A 24,139-nucleotide genomic window follows, 5' to 3' on the forward strand; every position below is an offset into this window, starting at 1 on the left:
CGTCCTCCCACCTTGGTCAGCAGGTGGTTGTGGTAGATTGTGCTTTGTGTGACCACGGTTACTCTTACAGCCATCTCCAAATTATTACGGGTATACCCGCCATAGATAAGTATGTATGATGATAAGTTGTAATATATCTGTATGTATAACGTGTAACAGTTACAGGTGTACCTGTACTGGACTCAGCCACCACACTAAACCGTCCTCCCACCTTGGTCAGCAGGTGGTTGTGGTAGATTGTGCTTTGTGTGACCACGGTTACTCTTACAGCCATCTCCAAATTATTACGGGTATACCCGCCATAGATAAGTATGTATGATGATAAGTTGTAATATATCTGTATGTATAACGTGTAACAGTTACAGGTGTACCTGTACTGGACTCAGCCACCACACTAAACACAAAGTGTACGTACTGTAAATGCAGGCAGTGGCTTTATCTCTCCAGGCCAACAAACCTCTTTTAGGAGATTCCTTCAGAGCGTGGTTTACGTCCTTAAACGTAGACCCTTGAAAAAACAAGGTTATGTTCTTCATCAGAGTAGATTGCAGCATACCAGGGGCCTTTCCCTTTAACTTTTTCCTCTGTATTACGGAATGTGCCACAAAACTAACTCGCTGCCTGCAACTCCGTTTTACCTCACCGCAGTTCTTGGAGATGTCGTGAACTGAACGGAGAGGTCGTTAATTTGGCACTCATGCTCACTGGTCAAGTCACTGGGGTATCAGTTTTCTGTCTTTGAACTGGTGAAGCACTCCATACTTTCAACATAATGTAGAAATTTTAAAAGGTCATAAATAGCCATCCTATACAAGGAACGTCTTTAGAAGTAGATTTAGTATATACCTTAGCAGTATTCCATGCTCATTATTTTTTCATTAATTAATTTCCACAAAAGACCTACAGCTAAATTTAAAAGATGCCTGAGGATTTTACAGTGACCCTTAGTTTATATTTTATCCCTGAACAGACTTTCAACTGATATGCAAGATTATGGTTTAATTATTGATGGAGCAGCATTATCATTAATAATGAAGCCGAGACAAGACGGGAGCTCTGGTAACTACAGAGAACTCTTTCTTGAAATCTGCAGGAACTGCAGTGCGGTGTTATGCTGTCGAATGGCACCTCTGCAAAAAGCACAGGTTGGTGTCTCGTTTAGCAGGTGTTTGCTAGCTGCACACGTATGTAAATACCGACAGTTAATGTTCTGTGTGACTTAGGATAACATAAAATGTTAGCATGCACTTTTGCATCTTCTAAAATGGAAAAAGGAAAAAAAAAAGTGGGTGGAGTGGGGAGGGAGAGGAGGAAATTTCTACTGGCAAGCAATTTAGATGATGATACGCTAAAACAGCACCCAGCTGTGCACCTGAATTTGATTTATGTACATATTGTGCAAATTTTATGGTTGGTACATGCTGACAAATGAACGTATTTAATGAATGAACTAATTGCTTCCCTTTTAACCTAACAAGCTTTGAGTAGTCTGCTATCTGTTGATACTAGAAGAACCTGCATTATTTATTACTGTAGAGTGGTATTCTCTATTTTTAACATAAGTGGGAAGCCAAGAAGGAAGAATCCAGACAGCAAAATGTGTGCATTATCATTTTTAAGTACTTCTTGACTGCTGTATGCTAGCGTGTATCAAGTAAAAACATACCTTGCCATTACTGAAACATCTCAATATAGCTGAAGAACTTTTAAAGGAAACAAACATTGGAGTATGCACTAGTGTTTTTCTCTCAAACTGTCATGTCTTTTTCTCAGTGCTCAGGTACAGCACACATAGCCCTTATTTGTGTTAACAGATGTTTTTAGCTAGCGCTTTGAATTGTCTGGAAGTTTGTAAAAGTTTTCATTTGCACCTGACTCTTACGGAGGTGATTAGGTGGAGGGTGTCCCTGGCCATGGCAGGGGGTTGGAACTGGATGGTCTTTAAGGTCCCTTCCAACCCAAACCATTCTGTGATCATTTGTAACGGAGAAACTTGACATGAAATTTTTGGACAGTTTCTATGTCAACAGTATTTAGATATATACAGAGACCTATTATCTTTTCTTAAATAGTAAGAAGAAATTACAGCACGGTTAAGAAAGCAGAACTGTTCAGTCTTTAGTTTCAGAATTGCTTTGAAACTGCATGCTCTGTCTCTGGGACCCTTTTTATTTATTAATGCGCTTACACAGCATTAAGCATTCTCAACATCTTTCTTTCTCCTGTCCATCTCTCTCAAAATAGTTTGGAAGTGTGTAAAAAATGTTATTTTGTATTTAGAACAAATACTTTTAATCATAGAATCATAGAATCACTAGGTTGGAAAAGACCTTAGAGATCATCCAGTCCAACCGTATCTGTCCACCACTAAACCATATCTCTCAGCACCTCACTTCATTTAATATGAAGAAACTACTGTGATCTTTATGCATAGTAGTTGCATTGGGTATTTTTAATCCATACTCTTATGCAAAATAAGCAAACTGCTACAGAGAATAACTTTTAACACTTTTTTTTTTTCAGATTGTAAAACTGATTAAGTTATCAAAGGAGCATCCTATCACATTAGCAATTGGTGATGGAGCAAATGATGTCAGTATGATTTTAGAAGCACATGTTGGTATAGGTAAGTGTGCTTTTTAGAATATTAATTGAAGTGAAACGACCAAAGACATTTAGTTCTTAAAAAGAGGCAGTCTCAGAGAATTGGGTTATACATTTTATGGGCAACTTCTAGTGAATTTACCCCAGGAACTTTGAGATGTAGTGAAGACCTCTTATTTGATCAGTGTCAATGCTTTATTATATATATTTACAAATAATTGTATTGTTGAAATAGTTCTTCAGTTTTTAAACTGCTTCATCACTTGTATTTTTAAAGGAATCATTGGCAAAGAAGGTCGTCAAGCAGCAAGAAACAGTGACTATGCAATACCTAAATTTAAACATTTGAAAAAAATGTTGCTTGTTCATGGGCATTTTTATTATGTTAGGATATCTGAACTTGTGCAATACTTCTTTTATAAGGTAAGAGAATGCTTATTCTAATTACGTAAATCTCAAACTTACATGGTAATATCTAACTACGCTCAGTTTGCACAGTCAGTGGAACAGAAAAGCAGTAATTCCATAAAGAGATTTTTGTTGAGCGCCAGATGCGCAGCTGAAATGGGATTATTGTTTTTATCCAGACCATGAAGTGAAATAGCTTTTATGTAGGTATATTCTGTAATCTGTGCTGTGTTCAAAAGCAAAGTTTGCCGTGTCTCCCCCCCACCCCCTTATGAATTCCAGCACAGACTGTTACAGTTATTTTCAGTACCTTCTGGGATCTCTCTCCAGGGGCCTTTTAAATCAGGTTGAAAACAGTGTTTGGGGACTTAGCTTAACTTACATTAGTTTGTACGTTCATTGAGATAGTGTGGGCGGAAAACTTCATAGTGTGCGTCCCCGTGTTTGGACAGTTTTGTTATGGCCGAATGCCGGGATCTGATCAAAGCGCTTTGTGAGCAGTGGGAGATCATAGAAAGGAACCACCAGAAGATAATTTGGGGTCTTAGTGTTTGACTCTCTGTATAGTTGGGACAGGATGAGTTTTGGGGTCACAGCTAGAAACACGTTAAAATTGCCGTGCTGGGAACCATGCTAACCAGAGTATGCGTGCCTGCTTATCACCGTTGGTGTCCTGCTGTGGCTTGTACCTTACTTGCCTCCCCTTAACGGGGCTGTGCTCCTGGATCGTGAAATGCATTGCCCTTGAATTTTGAAACTGTAGCCTCATAAGTTTGCTTTCAAACTACCTTGAAGTGTTTCGCTTACCAGTACTGCTCTAAGTTGGGAATGTTGTTTAACGTATCCAGGGCTTTCAACTGTTTACTCCTGCTTGTTTTCTAAACCTGTGATGTACGTAGCTGTAGCATTATGCAGCATGGAAATGAGTGCTGGTGTGTCACCTGACGACTGTTTCACTTTGTCTTTCAGAATGTCTGCTTCATTTTTCCTCAGTTTTTGTATCAGTTCTTCTGTGGGTTTTCACAACAGGTTAGTTGTTGTTCTTCCCTCACTGCCATGTTTTATCTTTGGCATTTGTTTAAAAAAATGGATCCTTTAACACTGTGCCTGTTCAGATGACACAATTTCAGGGTTAGTTTCCACGTGATAAAAAGAGCAGCATCGCTTTTGGTTCATATGGTTTTCAGTGACAGTAGCTGTTAAGTTGTAGAAATTAATTTTATCAGTTATTGTAAAAGCAGTGTTGTTTTCAGTCTGGTAGAGGAAACCCAAAATTTGGAAATGGCAATGCCAAGTGAAACGTCTGTCGTGTTTAAGCTTATTGAACACATGCAGAGGCGATCCTGCAAGGTAAGGAATTGAACTGGTGGTTCAGTTTTAGAATTCAGAGTGAAAATGGAAGAATAAACTAGTCTTCTCTAGGGCGTGCAGTTATGAATTTCAAACTTCAGGCGAATAATGGCATTGAACTAGTTGAAGATGAAAAATAAACACAGAAAGAGGAAAAGTGAACTGCTGCTCATCAGAAAAGTACTGTCATGCAGGAGAGGTTCCAGTATTCTCTTTCCTAGATTTTTGTTTATTTGCTTTTTCCCCTTTTGTTCTTGTCTAATTTGTGCAGAAAAATCTACCTCTCCTTTCTTCTGAATGAAGGAGTGGGTGAGTGGATTTAGACAAAAAGATTAGGTTTTCAGGATTAAATCGGACAAGAGAAGGATTTAATTGGGAGAAAATAGTACTGTGGCTTTGAATCTGTGCAGTGTGTCAAAAGAAAGCTCCAGGAGGAGTAAAAATGACACAACCTTTTTTTTTTTCTTTTTTCCCCTGTTTTGGTTTTGATTTCAAATGACCATTGAGAGCTTTGTAGGGTTTTACCAAGCATTATTGGGATTTAGATATGAAAACATGTGTTGATAGAAGTTTAGTTGTAAAATTTCCTATTCTTTTAAGTACTATCTATGAATCAAAAGGGGTGGGGGGTTGACAGTGAATTTTATAGCATAAGTGATCATCAAATAGGCTTTGGGGAATAAACAACTGTGTTTAGTAGGGTGGTATGGTAAGTTTGAGTGCTAGTTACAACGATGGTACGTGCATGGAAAGGTAGTTGAGAGGGAAGAACCACCAAAGACGGGTTGGTGTGATGCTTTGTACAGCACAGCGTGGTCACCCACTGCTGGCGAGCATCCGGAGTACTCCCCCTTCCTCCTGCGTGTCTCCACGCTATGTAGACACAGAGGGGAGATCCTCACCCACGGGGGATGGGGGAGGGGGGTGGGTGTGGATGCGCTAGCGAGGGGCTTCTGCCTCCTGAAGAAATCTACAGTAGTTCAGTTTGGGTAGTTTGGAGTCGGCCTTACGTTTGAAACGGTAGGAGGGGCCGATAAGCGGACCAGGCTATTAAACAGGTCTTTTAGTTGGGTTTTTGTCCACCGGACGGAAGGGGTGCAAGCACAGAGTTGTCTTGTGTCAGCTGTCCAGGGGTGTTTGCTGCAGTTGTGAAGGGCTGAGTTTTGTCTTTTCTGAAGAAGTTGGCTCATCCGTGTTAAATCAAGTGTCATGCAGTGGATCGTGTTTCAGAATTAAAACTAGCTGATATAATTCTTTTCCATCTTACAGACTTTGTACGATACTGCGTATCTAACACTGTACAATATCAGCTTCACATCCCTTCCTATCCTCTTGTACGGTCTAATGGAACAGCACGTCAGTGCAGACACACTCAAGAGAGAGCCTTCCCTGTACAGGTAAAATCAGCCCATTATTCCCGCAAGTCTGACGGTTCAGTTGTGGAATCTGGCTCTGTTACAACCAAAGGCCTCGGGATTTCTGTACAAGGCTGCAGTGGAACATCAGATCCGCTGCAACAGAAGGGTTGAAGACCACGTGTGCGGTCTATAAGCCACAGCAGATACACGTGTACTTTTGCACGCATGTTTACATACTGCAGTTCTCACTGTTTCTTTGCTACAGTAGTGAGCGAGTGAAATGGAAATCACTGTTCTCAAAATACGATTTATCTCAGTACTGTATTTTCTACAGCTGCGGGGAACAAAGTATTTTAAACAGAGAAAACATACTGTCACTTCTTTATACATCTTTCATTCTGAAAGAGGACTGAGTGGTAGTGTTGTATCATAGGATGCATGGTGTCCAACCCTGTCCTCTCTGCGTTGTTGACTTGCTTCTGTGCACTGAAATCGTGACTGGTTTAGATCCTTAGCCACTTGAAATACAGTTCTTGTCAACTAACTCCCTGCTGTCATCTAGGTCAGGCACAGTGCCCAGTTCTGATAGTTGTAGCTGCAAAACCAGTACATTTTAGAGAGTGATAACAGCAGATAATCAAAGGGAAATCATATTTGAGAGGTGATACTAGATGCCCAAAGGTTGGTTAATCAATGCAGTGGTATGTTTTTTACCTATGAAATTGAAGAGGAATACAAGATATTGCTGCTGAAACCCAACACACCTCTCCCCACACACACACCCTATTTTTATTTTCTCTTCCCGTTTTAAATGTGTTCAGTTTAGAAATGGCCGTTGAGAAGACCATTTTGGTTTTTGAGAGCTAGCAGAGATTATTTGGTCAAAACCATTTGGCTTTTCATATCTAACAGAGTCTATTGCTAAGCTGTTTTGGGCAATAGTGCAGTTGTTCTGTGCCAGATGAGGCTATTGCTAGCCACATACAGGTTTGCGCTGTACATTGGTAATGTGTGGGGAGCGATGAGTTCAGATGGTCACCAGAGGGTTTTTGAATTGCATGTTGTGCGAATGTGTCCAGCTGTGGAGCCCCCAACATTTGAAGGATATAGACCGGTTGGAGCGAGTCCAGAGGGGGCAGAGGGGTTGGAACTACATGGTCTTTAAGGTCCCATCCAACCCAAACCATTCAGTGATTCTGTGATTATTTGGTAGTAAATGTTTTGGTAATCCATGGTTTTGATTTAACTGTGTTCTGACTTATTCTGGTGTGTGTTATGGTCTGTGCCAAGCTGCTGATGATGGTCTGTGGGCAAGAACTAAAATTGTAATACTTAAATTTTTCCGCAATAAAAAAATGCGTGCTGGTGAACATAGTTGACCAATCCCTGTATCTTTTGGGGGAAAACACTGAAGAAATCCCATTTGACCTGAAGCTTCAACTCAACTGCAAAGTCCATGTTTTGCATGTAAAATCAGTGTTTTGTTGTGTTATGATATTCCATATAAAAGTACCCCATGGGAAAAAAAGCAAAGTCTCCAGAGACCTCTAGTGTTCCCATTTAAAATCTACAGTGGATCATCACATGCACAGGAAGTACTGGAAAGCAGATACCTTCTGTAAAACCATTGGAAAGCAAATGGGTGCGGCGCAGGGGAATTTACCATACAGCTGAAAGAAGCAGAATTACAGGCAGCAGTTTAAAGGGTTCAGATGCTCAGGAAGGGTTTGGACGTAAAGCGGTAGACAGCTGTCACGTGGAAGCGTGGAGGTCTGGCATGCAATCTCTTAATTGGTTTTCCTTCAAAAAAAAACATGAGTGACATCACTTGTCTCAGCTTTTTGAACCTGCTGACAATGACTGCATGTATCTCCTTTTGCACAGAGATGTTGCCAAGAACGCTTTGCTGCGCTGGCGTGCGTTTATTTATTGGACATTCCTAGGAGTGTTTGACGCTGTGGTATTTTTCTTTGGTGCCTATTTCTTGTTTGACAACACAGTTGTGACCAGCAACGGACAGGTTAGTGTTGGATTTCGTCAGTCAATCAAAGGTATTTTTTTTTAATATGTCAAGTGTGCCATGAACCTAGTTTTAATTGTTTTCTTACAAAATTTCCAGCACAGATGACTGCTTTATGAGTTACGGTGAGGTGGTTGGGTTATCTGTTTAGCAAAGTCTGAGCTATGTAACAGGAATTCTGTGTATCAGTAAACAGAGACATAGGACTAGATAGAATTCACGAGAAATAGATGTTGTAAATTCAAAGAATTCCTTCAGAATTTACATAGTAACTTTTCTGTTCCATGCTTACCACGCATCTGATGAATATCTGATTAGCATATCAACAGACTGTTGGTAGAGCAGTTGTGAATGATCATAAAAGAGTTTAAATGTTAACAAGCTTTTTAATATTTTGATTATTTTTTACATATGGCAGCTTAAAATAAGCTATCTCTGCTTGCTTTGCAGTCACATGAATGCAAATTTTAAGAACCTTTGCATTTGATTTATTTTACCCATTGATATTTTGGTCTATTTTATTTGTGTGCTTTTTTCTTTTTGCTACTTGCTTCTCTTCCTATCCTCAGCTAATGACAACCAGCACTCACATGGTAAGACTATTGTGGATTTGTCATGATACCCCTTTCGCTGTTCTTTAATTAAACTGTTAAAGGGCAGTTAAGTATTTCCTATAGTTACTTCAAAATACCACTTAAACCTATAAATAGAAACGCTCTTTATTGCTACTTTATAAGTTCTTAGAGCATAAAGAACTGATGTAGAGTATAAGATATATTAATGTATATGTGCCGTGCACTTTATAAAACAAGCAGGCTTTTTGCTTCCTCGAGTTTTGTTATTTTGTTGTATGCTTTTCTGTGACCTATGTTTTGTTGCTGACTCTCTCTGCTATAGAAAATTTGGAACCGTTTATGCTATAAAGGGCTTGAATGGCTTCAGAAAAGGCCCTCAGAGAGGATAAACTGGGCACAGTTTTGTTGCCCGCACGTAACGTATGCGTTTGCTAAAAATGCAATATTCAGGTGTCGTTAAGTACCCTCTCTGTGATACCTGTCAGGGAAACGAACTTCTCGTGTGTGAGGGAACACTTGCTGGAAAGCACCCTTCTGAGGACAGGGTGAATTTCCTTTAGCTGTAACTGTACGCTGCAGCACTTGGCTTTCTGGTACCACTGGGTCCTCTGTCAGATGTTGAAAACTCTGCATCAGCTTATATTTGTAGTCCTGGAAGTTAGGCCTCTCATACCTGTACACATCTGGTAAATGGTTTGTACTGCAGATGTTCTGACTGGGTTCCTCTTTGAAATTTTAGCCCACTTCTGTTGCACGTACTGAATTGTTTTCTTCCTGATAAAGCCCCAAAGGCAGACTAGTGCCCAATTGCCAGATGTTAAATGTGTGTGTCTACAGCTAGATGCCCACGTTAATAGTCGATGATAAAATGATAGGATCCATTTGATGATAAACCCTGGAGTGTCAGAGTGGGTTAGAAAACTCATCATCATTCAGCACGCATGCTCGTGTGTGTGTGTATAAAACCTCCAGGTTTTGAGTGGCAAGTTTAGCTTTAAAGGCTTGAAAATGTTAGTGTTCAGGCTTAGTCAGGCATAGTCTTTCCCTCCAGAAATGAACTAATCACTGTTGTTGCAAAACTAGTGAAACGGGACGAAAGTCAGGGTCTTTCACTTAGACTGGTGCCTGTGTTGGACTAAAACTTAGAGGCCGTTAAACTTGGTTCCAGACACAATCCCCCCGGCTGTCTCTCGGTATCTAGCAATCTGTTGGAAACTGTTTGCATGCTGCAGAGTGATGTACCAGCGTAAGGGAACAGTGTGCTTCTAGTCACTGGGATGTACTTCATAGACATCTGCCTCAGTCACTTCCCGGTAAACATAACCGAGAAGCAAAGATTTCTCTTATTAATCATTATTAATTTGTGATACTGCTTTGTGTGTGGTGTTCCACGTCGAATATGACTGTGGTGGGTGGCGTAAAAACACGTGTAGTCAGAGACCAACTAGATAAGGAAGGTAAGAAGGAAAAAGACACCACAGAGGCAATTGCGGATTGTAAATGTTGCCTTAGTTTACCCATAGAGTAAAATGTATTTCCTGTGTGGGTTTGGTTTTTTTTTAGACATTTGCTATGGGGTGGTTTAAATATCATTGTTAAGCTGGGTTCAGGGATAGGTAGGAGAAACTAAGTTAAAAGGAGTAACAGAATGGGAAATACAAAACAGCAGGAAGGAAGGGAGTAAAACGATGAATAGGACTACAGAAGATACAACAAATACAGTTGCAGAAGGAGGAGAGGAAGTCTTGGATAGGCTGAGAGCAGAGCATAGACAAATATTTGTTAATAAACAGACTTAAAAAGGAATGATTCACATCCTGAAGACATGAACAGTATCTTGAGACAGTCAGTGCTGAAAACACATTGTGAGTTTTTGTAACTCATACCATGCACATCGCTTTGCTTACCTTCCTCTGTGCCAAATCAGGAGCTTTATGGAGTCTGGTGCCCCTGGGCCATGACCTTATTTTCTGACCCAGAAAGATGGGTAGGTGAAGGGTTTGGTTGCAGCCCGACGCTTTCTGTCTAGCCTGACAAACACAGAGAGGGGAAGGTGATTTCAACTCTTGTGTTTAATCTAGCAGCTGTTACTGGAAATACGGGCACACCTGTTTAGTATGCAGAAACCTAGCCTGGCACTAGGTTCCATGAGAGATTCCAGATGTGACATGAGAGTACTGCAAAAACTAACTGCAAGAATAAAGTCGGTAAACGGCATAATTTGAAGTACCTGAACCAGATTCCTGTCAGGTTTAACTGCCCTGATTTTCGTTAGGGCACGCCACATCTTATAGCGATGGCATGACCCTATAAGGTTATTGCATTACATACCAAAGTAAAAGGTCAGAATGCTGAAGACTTTCTGCACTTCCTCTTGTGTTCTTGGTCACACATGGAGTAACTTTAAAATAAAGAAATGGTTACTCGGAATAATCAATCTTTCAGCCAGTCATTTGTTTATTTTTGAACTGTTCCGTTCCCAGGTGATCAGAGGATCCCAGCCTGGTTTCATACCGACACCTGTCTTGTGGCTGCCTGTGGTCTCCATTCAGAGTTCTGCCCCGGCAGCACATTTGTGTGATCATTTGCCCATGTGGATTCCCCATCATCTAATGCTGAGTGAGCTTATATAGACGGTGTAGATGGGAAGGGACCCTGGAGGTGATCCAGTTCAACTCCTCCCTGCTTTGTGCAGGGCTCATTGAATTCAAGTAGCTCAAGGCTTTGCCTAGTCTTTTTTAAGTTTTGAATATCCCTGAAGGATGGGGTTTCCATAACCTTTCTGGGTGACCTGTTCCAATGTTTTTCTGCCTTCACGGTGAAAAAAATCTCTCCTGATACCTAAGCAGAAGTTTTCTTGTTGTTGAAGAGAGGTCTGCTACAGTTCTTCATCTTTTGTAACTGTTCTTGAAATACTTGTGGGCAGCTACGAGGTTGTTCCTTAACCTCTGCTCCACCAGGCTAACCAAGGCCTTCAACCTCTCCTCCCGGGAGAGCTGTGGGCTGCTAACCATTTGGCGTTCATTATGTCAGCCATTCTTTATTTTTCGCTTGGCAGTTGGCTCATGATGCTCCCTGTGTTGCCATCCCGGCCACTGACAGATACTCAACACCGTCAGCCCCAGTGTCAGTCCCTGGTGTAGCAGCCAACCAACCAGCACATCGCTGATCACCAAACCTTTGAGGCCAGTGATCCAATCAGTTTTCAACTGTTTTCCCAGCCCTGGCTTCCTTATCTTCCAAATGAGAATGCTGCCAAGTGTCAAATGCCTTGCTAAATTCAAAACAGATGGCATCCACCGCTCTCCCTCCTTAACAACTCCTTAGCCTGTTGCTTGCACGCTGTAGACTGCTCCTTTCCTTCCCAAGCTTTGCTGTTAAATGCAAGGAGCAGGTTGTGCTTGTGAAGACTAATATCTGGACTGTTGGATACTTCAGCATTTTCTTTCACACCTTCCACTAGGCTGTCTTACCACTCCATCCGTGGACTTAGGTATTCCCTTTGAAACAGGGGTACCTGTACATACCCTTTTTGCCACCTTGCAGCTCTCTTGGGCACCCGTCTCTTTCATGAGTGCAGTGCTCTGTATAAACAAAGCCTCTTCTCCTAAAATACAGGGTCCTAATTCCATTGCTTATTTCCCCAACGATCCTCTAGATCCTGAACTTGGCCATCTCGCAGCTGCTGCCATCTAAGCAATCCTCTCTGACCCCTTCCACCACCAGTTCTTCCCTCCATCAGCATTAGCGATCATTTTCTGCTCCCTTGAAAAGCTGGAGCGGTTTTATTTCATTAGGCAAATGGGGAGAAAATCAACAACAACTCACAAGTGTTTTATCTGGAAGTACACATGGAACATGGCTTTGATAGGTATCACCACCTTCTACTGTTACTTGTCTGTAGAACGTGCTGTTGATCCTCCAAGAAGGGAGATGGAGAGATGATGATGGCCAAGAAGATTGATGAAATTACTGCAGTTTGCTTGTAAATCTTCGTGATTTGTTAACTGTGCTACACTTACTAAGAACAAAGAAACACACCTGTGAACTTGAGGTTGAGTGCAGTGACTGTGGTCTTTTCCTGTCCGCATGAGAACGGGGGGGTGAACGTGCGAGGGCAGGCAACCCGACAGTTTGCGCTGGATGAATCGTGTAAGAATTGTGTTGTTGCTGAAGTGTCAGTTCGTGATACAGAGGAACACGTAGCCTTAGGAGGTTTATCCTGGACAAGGCAGGAAGTAGTGGACAGTATCACCCATAACGGCTTTGGTCCATTTTTTTACAGGTGTTTGGAAACTGGACCTTTGGAACACTGGTGTTTACTGTGCTGGTGTTCACAGTTACACTGAAGGTAAGGAATGCTGTATTTATCCACTGCAGCTGTCTTAGGGCTTGTTTTCTACTTGCTGCTTACAAATACGGGTATCTCTCTGCGACCATCCGTTGGAGGGTATTGGATTAAATACAGATTTTGCTATCCATGCCTTCCTTACTGCGCTCAGAGCTGAAAAACTGCTTTTAGCTAATTCTGTGTAGAATCCTCCCCTTTTTTCAAAGGGTGTCATTTTAGTCTATGTCCTGCTGAGTATTCTGTTCCTTCTAGACAGTAATAACACCATGTAATCTGTTGGGTTGTTTGTTTTTTTTTTTTTTTTTTAGCTTGCACTAGATACACACTATTGGACGTGGATAAATCACTTCATGATCTGGGGATCACTGGTCTTCTACATTATCTTTTCTCTGCTCTGGGGAGGAATCATTTGGTAGGAACCTTGATATTAATTGCTTTGCAAATGTTTATTTCAGAAACATAAAGTTGTTATATATATATAGAGAGAGAGAGAGATCTATATATCTTTTGGGTTTTTTTTGGTCCCAAACAGAATTAAATTAATCTTTTACATATTTTAGAACTCCCAATAATGGTCACATTTTAAACATATCAGTAACGGGTAATTACAGAATACTCAGCCCTTCTTTCACTGAACAGCTGCTAAAATACCCTCAAAGAAGGGTATGAGGAGAAAAATATCAGGCCTCAGGGTGCTGCTGGGGCCGTCTCGGTAGTGTCAGTCAGCAGCAGTCCGAGGAGCTGAGGCTGTCCAGCAGAGGCAGAATGTCACAGGCTAGGTCATGGCAGCTCATGGCTAGCCACCCATCTGCTGGCTGGGCTTGGAGGGAACTAGCCGTAGCGCTCTAAACTGGAGCCGGGGAGTGGAACTCACATCCAAGTTGTGGGGCCAACCATGAGCCCTGCGTCTGAGTGCATTATGTGCTCCCTTATTTAGCAAAGTAGATTTACTGTAGTGGTGTGAGCACCTACTTGTTGTGCTGGTGGTAAGAAGCTTTTTAAGAACTGGTTTTCGTCCGTGCTGTACAAGAGTTAAAGTAGTTTGTTGGGGGTGGGGGTTTTTCTCCTATTAAAAAATTCTGTGTACTTGAAATTTTTGGGGAGGAAATCAAGTCGGAATGGATTTGAGTTCTTACTGTGCCTGATGGCCAACAGGAACTTGAATTTGTGTTTCTCATCTGCAGAGTGCCCAGTTCCAGGGTTACGTTTTTAACCTTTCCTGCTGGCACCATTCTCCTTTGTATAAGTAAATCTGTTGAGGGAGGAGAGAGGAAGCAGAGGCTGACTGTCACATGGTGGTTAAGGCGCCCTTTAATTTGGAGTAAGCCTCAGTGTTTGTGTGTCCTTTGCAAATGACCTCTCAACCCCCTGGATATTCACTAGCCTCTCTTTTCAGTAGGATCAGATCGCTGTTGCTTCAGCATCAGAATGAAGACAGGTCGCAGAAGTGACAGTTTTCCCTGCTCGTGTTTTCCAGGCAGCCTTGCTGTGGCTCACAGACGTGACTGTTTACGTGCAGCAGTCTATTTTAACTTAATTAACCGTTTTTAGAATGGGAAGACTTCCATCACATCTTAGTAGGGCAGTTTCCTGCTAGTTTGTAGGAGAGCTTTATGCCACAGTGTTACGACAGATGGCCCACTGATCCTTGCTGTCATGGCCCTACAGTGGGGGCATTTGAAATGACCACACAGCTGCCATGGACACGTAGGGAAACACGGAAGGGAAGGCAGTGAAAGCAGGGGCAGGTAAAGGTGTGGTGAACAGGTTAAGGAGCATAACGTGACACTCTCAGGGGAGCTTGAGGGGTATGAAGAGAGATGCGCTCCATGAGCCTTACTCTGTGTACACACAGACGAGTGTGTGTTGGGAAAAGAGGAGGGAAGTGGTAGGTGAGACACCGAGAAGACAGGTGGAAAACATCTGGGGCAAGATAAGGAGTAGATGAAAGAGCATGAACAGGATAAGAAGGTAACTTAGTTCATCTTTGCAAGGGAGAGGCAGCATGGGAGGGAGAACAGCATGGTGTTTCCTGCAGCCTGGAAGACAAGAGGGAAGTAGTTCTCTCCAGTCAGCGCATGTTTAGATCTCCTTTTGAGAAAACTGGGATGGATGAACTGCCACGAACTGGGAAGTTGAACCTGAAGTACTTCATCACTGTCAGAGTTTTCATGTTTAACATTACCAGTCTTCCTTTTTTTTTGTGTACTGAAGTGTAATATCTGTTTAATCTTTTTCCTACTAGGCCTTTTCTCAATTATCAGAGGATGTATTATGTGTTCATGCAAATGCTGTCTAGCGGTCCGGCGTGGCTGGGTATCATTCTGCTCATAACTGTCAGCCTTCTTCCAGATGTTCTCAAGAAGGTCTTATGCAGACAGTTGTGGCCCACAGCAACAGAAAGAATCCAGGTAAAAATACCGTTCCCTTGCGAAGTTCATTCTGGTGTCACCAGTCTCTAACAATTAGACCTCTTTCAAGCTTCGAGGCAGGACTAGAACAGAGGTTTCCCACCCCAGGGTGTGTATCGCTGGTTGTATGCTGGCCACGTCCGAGCGGTCCAGGGAAAGAACCTGCCCATGACTTACATGCTGGGGTTTACCTGAACCCTGGGGCTTCCCTGCCAGGAAACACGGGGAAAACAGCTCAGGAGGATGGCAGGAAGCGGGTATATGGCTCAACGTCATTCCCGATGTGAGGAGACGGGAAGGGTGAGGGGGTTGGGATCTTGGTGAGGGTAGGTACCATCAGCCTGGATGGCAGTTGTTCCTGCTGTTGGGCAGTATTCAGAGGCACCGCCATCACCCCTGAATTGAAGTCGTTACCTTTCCAACCCAGTCGTTTTACTCCATAAACGAAGCTCTGATGCGGACACTTTGGCAAGCTGAGCATAGTTACCTAAACTGAGGGAAAACGTAGTTTAGTTGCCCAAACTAAGGGAGGCTCAATGTAAAACCCAGTAGGAAGGGAGGGCGTGAATTTTTAAAAATCCCCCTTAAAGCAGGAATTTGCACAAGCAGTTGCAGTCATGTACCAAGGGACTCTACAACTGCATGTGTGTTTATTACTGAACAGGTCTAGAATTTATACCCTTAAAGGTGGTGAATACCTAGTCTGGTGGCAAGGAGTACACAGTATACTCATGCCAACTTTGCTATTACACGATCTGTGCCATATCCTACTTCCTTAGCAAACTCTTTTATACTGATGCTGGGCCTGTTACGAAACCACCTCTCTCAAAACTTATATTCTATTAATCATTATTTCCTCTTTTATATTTCAAATTGGTTCGATACATCATCTCTACATAAATGTGCCTTGCTCTGCCAATGAGGGAAGAGTATTTTAAAATCTGTTGTCACCTGTCTTCTGATAAGCCCAAAAGGAGAAACTGTCGTGTAAACAAACACTTGCTGTCCCGAGGTGGGAAGGGAAGCCAAGTCCTATGGGATGCACAGTACTGTTCTGGGGCCATCCAGCCAGACCTGATAGAAAATGTACCTGTGTTTTTGACCCCAACATGCCTTCATGATGTGTAATACCTGTTAGAAGGTGAAGGACACTAGAGGTGTTGAACCTGAAACTTAATGTTCCTGCCCTTGCCCTTTCTGGCCCATCAGCCACTGCTGGTAGGTTTAAAATGATGAGTTACCCGCAACCCTGCGTAGGGGTTGGTTCGCATCGTGATGTTTATTTGGAAAAGATACCTTGCTTTAAGGAGAAAGGTGCAAAGGAACTTTCCTTCCAAGCAAAGTCAAATTTCCCCTTTGGCAAAGGTAAAAAGTTCTCCTCTCACACCTGCAAAGTAAAACCCCTTGCCAGTGTTCTGCCTCCCATGAACGTGCCCCAGGTCGGGAGGACAGGGAAGAATGAAGAGCAGCAGGGAAGCATTCCCAGGCAGATCAGCATTTAGAGTTTTTCAGTTTTGCCACCTTTAATAGGTGTTTGTCTCCCATGTATGCTGCCTGTGGAAGAAGCCAATCTCAGCATAGGCTCCACATGCCTAAAGAGAGAGATGAGCGTGGGTTTGTGCCGAGCACCCAAAAGCCCTGGGCAGAGGTGTTACCGCATTTCTCCCAGGCACTGTATGTTAGTGCTGGAAAATGAACCGATTGTAAAGCAGACTTTGGGCTTAACACAAGCAGTACTCGTTTTTTAACATTTACTAGAAAATCTGTGACTTTTAACCAGACGTATCCCTTGTGTTTCTTCTTTCCTCTCTTTGCTTCTTCCTGTCTTCCAATCCGCTTTGTCTAAATAACCGCTACCTTGCATTAAACGTAAACGATGTGCACGGGTACTTCCTGCAATCTCCTGGGGAAACCAGACTAAGCACCAGTGCCTTTCTGTTGAGCAGTCCACCATCTTTATGCTTTCTCAGACTTCAAGCAGTCTAAGTTTCTAATGGAGCAAAAGGTGACTTTTTTTCTGCCTTTCTGCATGCTTGGCCATTTCGTTCAAGGGACAGTAACGAGTTTATCGTCGGAAGTGATTTACTGTACTCATTGCCTCCATTTCTCATTCACCTCCGCTGTGTTTTGAAGAACAGTTGTTAGTATGGGTTTTTTCCTTCTGCTGTTTGTCTTAAAGGCTCTGTGAATCGTCACTGTCACTTCCATCACTGACGCTGAATCTTAGATGTTTCTGCCTCATGAATCTAAGATTCTTAGATCCCCGTTTTAATCACTGGTGCATCCGTAGATGAACGCATGCCATGTTTGCGCTGTTCCCAGAGTAAGTGGGATAGCTGCCACACTGAGAAGTGATAATTCCAATCCTGCCGCTGTTCCTGGGGTGGTACAGGAGATGCGTTACTGGAAGGCATTGAAGCGATCTTTGGTGCACGCTAATATACCTGCTCTGCTGCAACTTTTTTTATTCCGAAGTGACTTACAGCAGGCGTTTCCAAACTCAGCTTTCCTTATAGTCCCTTGTATGGAATTTTGTGCCCTTTCTAGAAAGAAAGCGGCTCAGTACCCAGAAGTGATATGACTTTTGATTTCATATAAAAGTAGAAGAAATGCTAGTAAATCTTGGCTTCCCTACAGCCTGCAAGAAAACTCCTTTTCACTTAATACTGGGAGACTGTTGGCTTGCGTTGCAGCTTTTATGTCTTTGTGTCTTAACTGGTTAAGATTAAAAAAAAAAGAACACTTCTTCCTTTTTTTTCCCCCCTTAAAAAAATGTATAGTCAACAAAAGTGATTGTAATTATGTAAGTCACATGGAAAATACAGAGGTTTTTTTTCACTACTGAAATTTCTGGCTAGAACTGGCTTTTTCAGTGCCTTAGGATTGGTTTGAACTGAGCTTTTAAACAGCTAATCTTAACGTTACTGCGTTTCCTGTAAGTTGTGTTGCTTTTCTGGCAATAAAAGGGCTTCTGGAATCGCTGAAAGGATTAACCTAGGACCAGCAGCCACCTCCCAGGTTACTAAGTTAGTTCTCCCCCGGCAGTAAGATTGCAAAAAGCCTTTGAAGCAATTCTTGTGCTTCTGAAGTATTTCTAATACTCGAGAGTCACTTCTGTGTGTGGCAGATAATTGGTTACTGTTGTTATCACTCAGAGGGTTTTAAACATTCCAGATGTAGCTCCGGGTTTCTCTTTGAGAGCTTTTTCAGTGATACATAGACACACAGACAGATATGTGCATGTACATGTACACGTATGTACCTACAAGCCTGTGTGTATATATGTGCATGTACAGTTGTATATACACACACACATATGAACTATTGTCTTTCTTGGGCTGAAGCATTAATTCTGCAAAAGCTTTGGAGGAATCTGTTGCATTTTGGTCAAAATCTGCTCGTTTCTTGTACGTGGTCTCAGTGATTCTCTGGCTCAATGAAACAAGCTGAATTTTGTGCTTTAACTGGAAATTGTGCAGCTGGGAGGTTTCTTTCAGCCTTTTAAAAATCAATCGGGTGTTCTTTCACTATCCTGTCTGCATTGAATGATCATATTTCCTTATGCTTTATTCTTCTTTCATTAACAGTAGAAGCTCGGCAGCTCTGCAGTGGAAAACATTGCTTTAAATTATCCTCTTCGGTTTTATGATTGTCACTTCAGCTGACAGTGTTTCAGCAATCCCAAATATTTTCTAGCTGAAATGCCAGGCGTTTTGATCCTGAGCTGTGAATAACTTCTGTGTTTTCATCCCTTTTTAAGAAATATTTTTCTTTTTCTCCTTGTTTTCTGGCTTACAGTTTTTTACTTGGCTTTCACTTCAGTCACTGGCCCAGCCTGTCGGCCTTGCGATGAGATCTCTACCCTCTGCTGTGCTTGGGGAGACCCGAAGTGGTACTTCTGTCTGGGGAAGCCTCTCTGGGGATTCTCTGGAACATTCTTCTGCTCCTCAAGGGGCTTTGCTGCTGGCTAACAACTGCCTGGCGCTCTTAGACCAGGTCACCAGCAAACTGTTGCCTGTGTCACGTCTTGGGCTTCTCTTGCGTGGAAAACCAGCAAAATGGATCTTGCTGTTGCTGCATTGGCATCCGTGGAAGGAGTTCCCTTGGTAACTGCCCTGCCCTCTCTCCCTGTGCTGTAACGACTAGGCTGTAAGTCGGCCTTCGTCAGCCCCGGCCCCATCACCTTCATGCACCACCGCCCTCCCCTGTTGTCCTGGGGAGGAGCGAAGTGGGACATCTGCTCCCTCACTTGGCATCGATTTGGCCTCATCGTGTCACGGGGACCTCTCCCACTTATTGTCAGAGGGGCAGGACACGCTGCTTAGTCCTGGCGCAGTTTGCGAGGAATGCAGTGTTTTTCACAGAGTTTGAAATGGGATTAAAAAGAACCTCGGAGGGGCTCGAGGGTTTGAGCTCACGACCAAGAAATTGAAACTTTGTGTTACACTGGACAACTCTTCCTTCTTAAATCGGTCAGAAAACCTGTCGCTTGTTCCGTTAGTACCAAATGGTACAGTCCATTCGTGTTTCCCTCTTGTATTCCGCAAGACTCTCACTGTTTTTCCTCATCCTTGCAGAAGAGTATGAGACATAAAACAGCCCTAAACACACTGGCGAACAGCGATGGGCCGCTTCTTGAAGGAAACCTTTCAGCTGCCGAGCCATAATTAGATCAAAGCTAGGTAACAGTACTGTGCGTGTCGCCAGTTTGGATTAATTGCTATTGGTGAACTGTGCTGTGTACGAATCAACCGTTTCCTCCAGAGTTTTTGACGTATGGTGTCGATATTGATACAAAATCATGGTCTTTTACTCGGAGAGCCTAGTTTTTGCGAGAGGGGGTTCCCTGGCACAGGTAAGATCTTTTTGTCTCGGACGCTTCCTCGCATAAGGCAAACCAACAAATGGGTACGCTCTCCTTCCAGTCCGGTTAATACATCGCGTTCCGTGTAGGCGGTGTGGGACACTTCCTCCGTGAGGAGTGCGCTCACGTGACACCGGGGCGTAGAATACGTAAAGTTGAGAGGAATTCTCCAACAAGTTTATCCATCACCTCTCCATGCTCGTGAATACATGCATAGACCAAATGCAGACGGTAAAACAGGAAGATAACCGTGCAGAAGGAAGCGAGTCACGTGGGAATAGGGCCTTGGCTCAGGAGGCTGGGGCTCTACATCTGGCAGCCTTTGTTTACCGCAGCGGTGTGGGCTGCGCAGACCAGCGCACCGCTGCCTCGCATCGTGGTCGTCTGGCCAAATACCTGAGACAGCAGTGTCAGCCGTGAGCTCCTAAATCCTCAAAAAGTTAGGGCAGGAGGATGAAGTTCTCTGCTTTACATCAACTCCTTGCCGTAGCACTAACCTGTGTAGGTACACATTTGACCCGGCTAAAGAAGGAACGCTTTTTACTCATCCCGCCTGGATGCTGTATCTGCTCCGACCCCTTCCTGCTCTCCCAGCCCCAAAAGCAGCACATCAGGAGTTAAGCGAAGGTGCAGAGTACCAGCATGTGAAGAGGACAAGGGCGACGTGATGTGCTGGTGCGGGCTGTGGGGCTTGAGGGTAGTTGAGGGATGCTTTGATTTACTTGTAATGGCTGCTAGACAAGTAGTAGTAGAAAACCTCAGCTTCCTTGAGTAGCTCCGGGCATGGCAGATTGGAAGCGCTTGCCCTGGAGCGATGTGTAGGGGGGGAAAAAAAAACAACCCACCCTGATATCATTTTTAGAAGTACGTAGGTAACTAGTATACTTCACTTCCTAGCTGGGTGACTAGGGAAAGCAGTTACTGTGCAGCATACGACGCTTCCAGACCCCAGTCTGCTAATCCATTACGGTGCCATCTACACGTTCCTGTATTAACACTGGTATTTGGTCTATATGTGTGTTTAAAAGAACGCAGGCCTCGCGGTTAGCGAGCAGTTTGGTGCAGTGGGCTGACTTCTCCGTGAGTAACACTTGTAAGAGCTGCCCGATGGCTCTTGGTTGTGTGTTTCAGGTGGTGTTTCAAGCTTGTGATTGGCATTAAAAGTCTAATATTCCATCTCAATCAAACGTCTGTAAGCTGCATCATTAATATTTAGTGATCTTTGTCCTTTTTGCTGCTGTGTTGATGTTGACGAGGAAGGGGATGATTAAGAATAAAGGATAAACTGGCTTATATAATCTTCACGGAGGGAGTGAATTACACCACCGATCTGAATCATGCCTATAATGCATTTAAATCCTAAATCCTGTCACATAACCTCCACACCGGAAAGGAGAGGCGCATTTAGCGAGGAGAATGAGATGAACTCGCTGGGGACGGGGCTGTGCTAACCCTCCCGTAGCTCGTGCACATCTTCCAGGGCCTTGTCGTGCCACCGTGGTGTTAGAGTAGTCCTGCGTATTTCCTGAGTGGAAGTGCCGATCCTGCTGGAGTGTGGAGGGATTATGTGGTACAGACAAATTATAATGGACAACTCGACTTGAAAGCAGTCCTCAGCGTCCTCACCTGTTCCCTAAAGAGCCCATCGCTGGGTTTAGGGATTATATATAAAATCACACCCGGTTCTTTAGGTTTTAATATAAAACTAACCATGTCGAAAGCGGGTGACCGCTCCGTAACGCGAGGGGTTGTACCTTGACCTGAAACAAGTAGCCAGAGGGGTGACCTAGTGCGAGGCATCGTTATACCGGGAGTACAGTGGCCGTGCGAAAGAACACAGCTGTAGACTTTTAGCTCCGAGATGATCTGTTTACTATGTATTTCTTTGTTCTTCCTTTTCACAGAACGCATCGAGGCACTGCCGGGAGCACGTCTCGGAATTCACACCTCTTGCCTGTCTGAAAAGCCCGAGATACAGGAGCAGCGACTGCAGCAATTCCCCAGCAAGAAGGTCTAATTCTCATTCTAAAAAAATGCTGTTTACGCACTGGAGAGGCATTGATTATTCAGTACTTCCATCTGTCTTTGGCTATTCCAATAAGCATTGCCGTGCCGGTGCAGGCTACCGCTTCAGTGGGTCAGGTTTGGAAACGACTGTATGACACAAACACCAAGTCAAGCCTTTAAAAACTGTATTTTTGTTAATTTCTTTTTTCAGGAAACAAACATGTCACAGAATTATATTAAACTATACGTGGCTTTTGCCGTCTGAGGTAACGTTCAGACAAACAGGATCAAGAGCTAGAAGTACGAACCCTTCCAGGCCAATAGGCCTCTTTTTATGTTTTGAACTACTGGAGCAATGAACAATCTGCACAGTCTGGTACTGTGAGACTGGTGGCACTCAAAATTCTCTTCATCCTGTGTCAAGACTTTCCTGCTTCTGTCATCTTTAGTCATTTTCTGTGTTACTCCAAGTGTATAGTTTCAGTCAGTGACCTGCACACTGAGATCAGCAGTTTCAGTTTCCAGCCAGAAGCAATGACCTCAGTTCTCTCCAGTGAAAGTCTCCTAAAGCCAATTTAACAAGTGCTGTTTCTGATTTTCCTCTGTCCTTTTTCTTTCTTTGCTCTTTCTGTAGAACAAACTGGTGTTTCCTCTGTGCAAATCTGCTTTCAAGAAACACTCTCTAATGTTCGCTTCCTTGTAAGTGGCCAAATCAGGGCTGTGTCTGGTTTTCGGTTCGTTTTCCCCCGTAGAAAGATAGGCGAAACAGTCCTTGTGTAGCGTGCGTCCCCGCCGCGTGAAGTCAAGTTGGCTGTCAGGTAGGTAAATATCCACATTGAAAACTGCTCAAAACCGGAATGTAAAAAGCACTTTTTGCCTAAAACCTCTTTGTGAATTTGTCACGGGTGCCGCTTACCCACGTTCCCACTTCCTATCCCCGCCATGGCAAAATATGCACAGCAGAAAGTGTTACATACGCAGCTTTTTTTGACACCTCTTTTTTTTCCTTACACGAAGAAAGGCTGTTTTTCAAAAAAAAGTGTCTTTCACTATCTGGATCCGTCCTCACCATTCTGGGGTTTTTTTGGGGGGGGCTGTGGTGAAGTACCAGCCTTGGTGGAGGTATGGCAGAGCACGCGCACGCTCACTTGCACAAGGAACCCGCGGGGCGGCACACGGCCGTTCGCTGACAGCTGAGCCACGGTCACGATGCAGACGTGGGCTTGGACTGTGGGGGTTCCGTTGGAGTCACTTCACAAACGACAGCCAACTTGCACTTCTGTTTGCTCTGCTCCGTTTCTGTTACCGTGCGCTAATTCAACTATCGGCTGCGTCCTTGTCTTGTTTCTTTAGTCCAGTGTTTTATTTTGGGGCGCAAAACTGTCTGAAGGAGTGATGGGATTTCAGTCGACTTCAGCCTGCTGGTTAGAGCTGGTCAATCGCCTCAGTCCCTAAATGCCTCTGGCAGGATGTTGGCTTAAAAAATCCATTCCATGTGAAAACAAAATACTTGGAATCAGAGCTGCAGCCTTTATCGGAAGACTTGGCCAAGACAAGTTGTCTTTCCAATGGACTAGGGTGGCAGAGGAAAATTATTTCCCTTTTTGTGTTTAAAAAGAGGCAAAATGGTTTACTCACTAATTTGCTTACTAATTAAACAAAAAATCAGCCTACTAGGAAACGTTCCTCCCAGTATTCCAAGTGATTTCACTTAAGCAGTGAAATGCTTCTAAAATGCCCTGGGAAGAGCAGAGATTGCGGAGGGAGTTGTGAGGTTTTCAGCTACCAAAGATGAGGGGGATTTTGGAAAGCCTCCCGCTGAGCACCGCAGGGGAAGGAATTGTTCCCCTTTGGCGTGGGGCACTTGTAAGTTGCAGAGAATGCCCTCACAGCAGGCAGCCTTCTGAAACAAGGTGCGGGCTCGAGGGTTGGTCGGTTGGTCAGTCGGCACCGTCCCCTACATAAAACACTGGTGTATGTATTTTTAAAAAAGTTAATAATGGGTATAAATTTTATACCGGTAGCAGTGACAAATTTCTTGTGTGTAGTTAACAAATTATTTGTAATGTATTTTTTAGAAATCTTAAAACTGCCTTTGCACTGAAATATTTTTCATACTGTAGCTATTTATGAACCTGTTTTACGCATACATTTGTTAACACGCCATTTCTATTATTTTTTTAAGTGTGTT

General features: G+C 43.3%; 1 protein-coding gene across 1 annotated transcript in view; it reads left to right on the plus strand.

The window, feature by feature from the left end:
* The window catches only part of LOC104510392 (probable phospholipid-transporting ATPase IH), a gene marked incomplete at its 5' end in the record, with an annotated part of 66,397 nt that extends 44,057 nt beyond the window's left edge, over nt 1-22,340 (plus strand). The window contains 11 exons of the mRNA XM_010152626.1: nt 971-1,145; nt 2,524-2,626; nt 2,882-3,027; nt 3,982-4,041; nt 5,632-5,759; nt 7,605-7,740; nt 8,310-8,333; nt 12,601-12,666; nt 12,975-13,078; nt 14,912-15,077; nt 21,846-22,340. Coding sequence (XP_010150928.1) covers nt 971-1,145; nt 2,524-2,626; nt 2,882-3,027; nt 3,982-4,041; nt 5,632-5,759; nt 7,605-7,740; nt 8,310-8,333; nt 12,601-12,666; nt 12,975-13,078; nt 14,912-15,077; nt 21,846-22,103 — 1,366 coding nt within the window. The remainder of the gene's footprint in view (nt 1-970; nt 1,146-2,523; nt 2,627-2,881; nt 3,028-3,981; nt 4,042-5,631; nt 5,760-7,604; nt 7,741-8,309; nt 8,334-12,600; nt 12,667-12,974; nt 13,079-14,911; nt 15,078-21,845) is intronic.
* Nucleotides 22,341-24,139: the final 1,799 nt, after the last annotated feature.

Source organism: Eurypyga helias, unplaced genomic scaffold (genome assembly GCF_000690775.1).
Source record: "Eurypyga helias isolate BGI_N326 unplaced genomic scaffold, ASM69077v1 scaffold8615, whole genome shotgun sequence".
Taxonomy (NCBI): Eukaryota; Metazoa; Chordata; class Aves; order Eurypygiformes; family Eurypygidae; genus Eurypyga; species Eurypyga helias.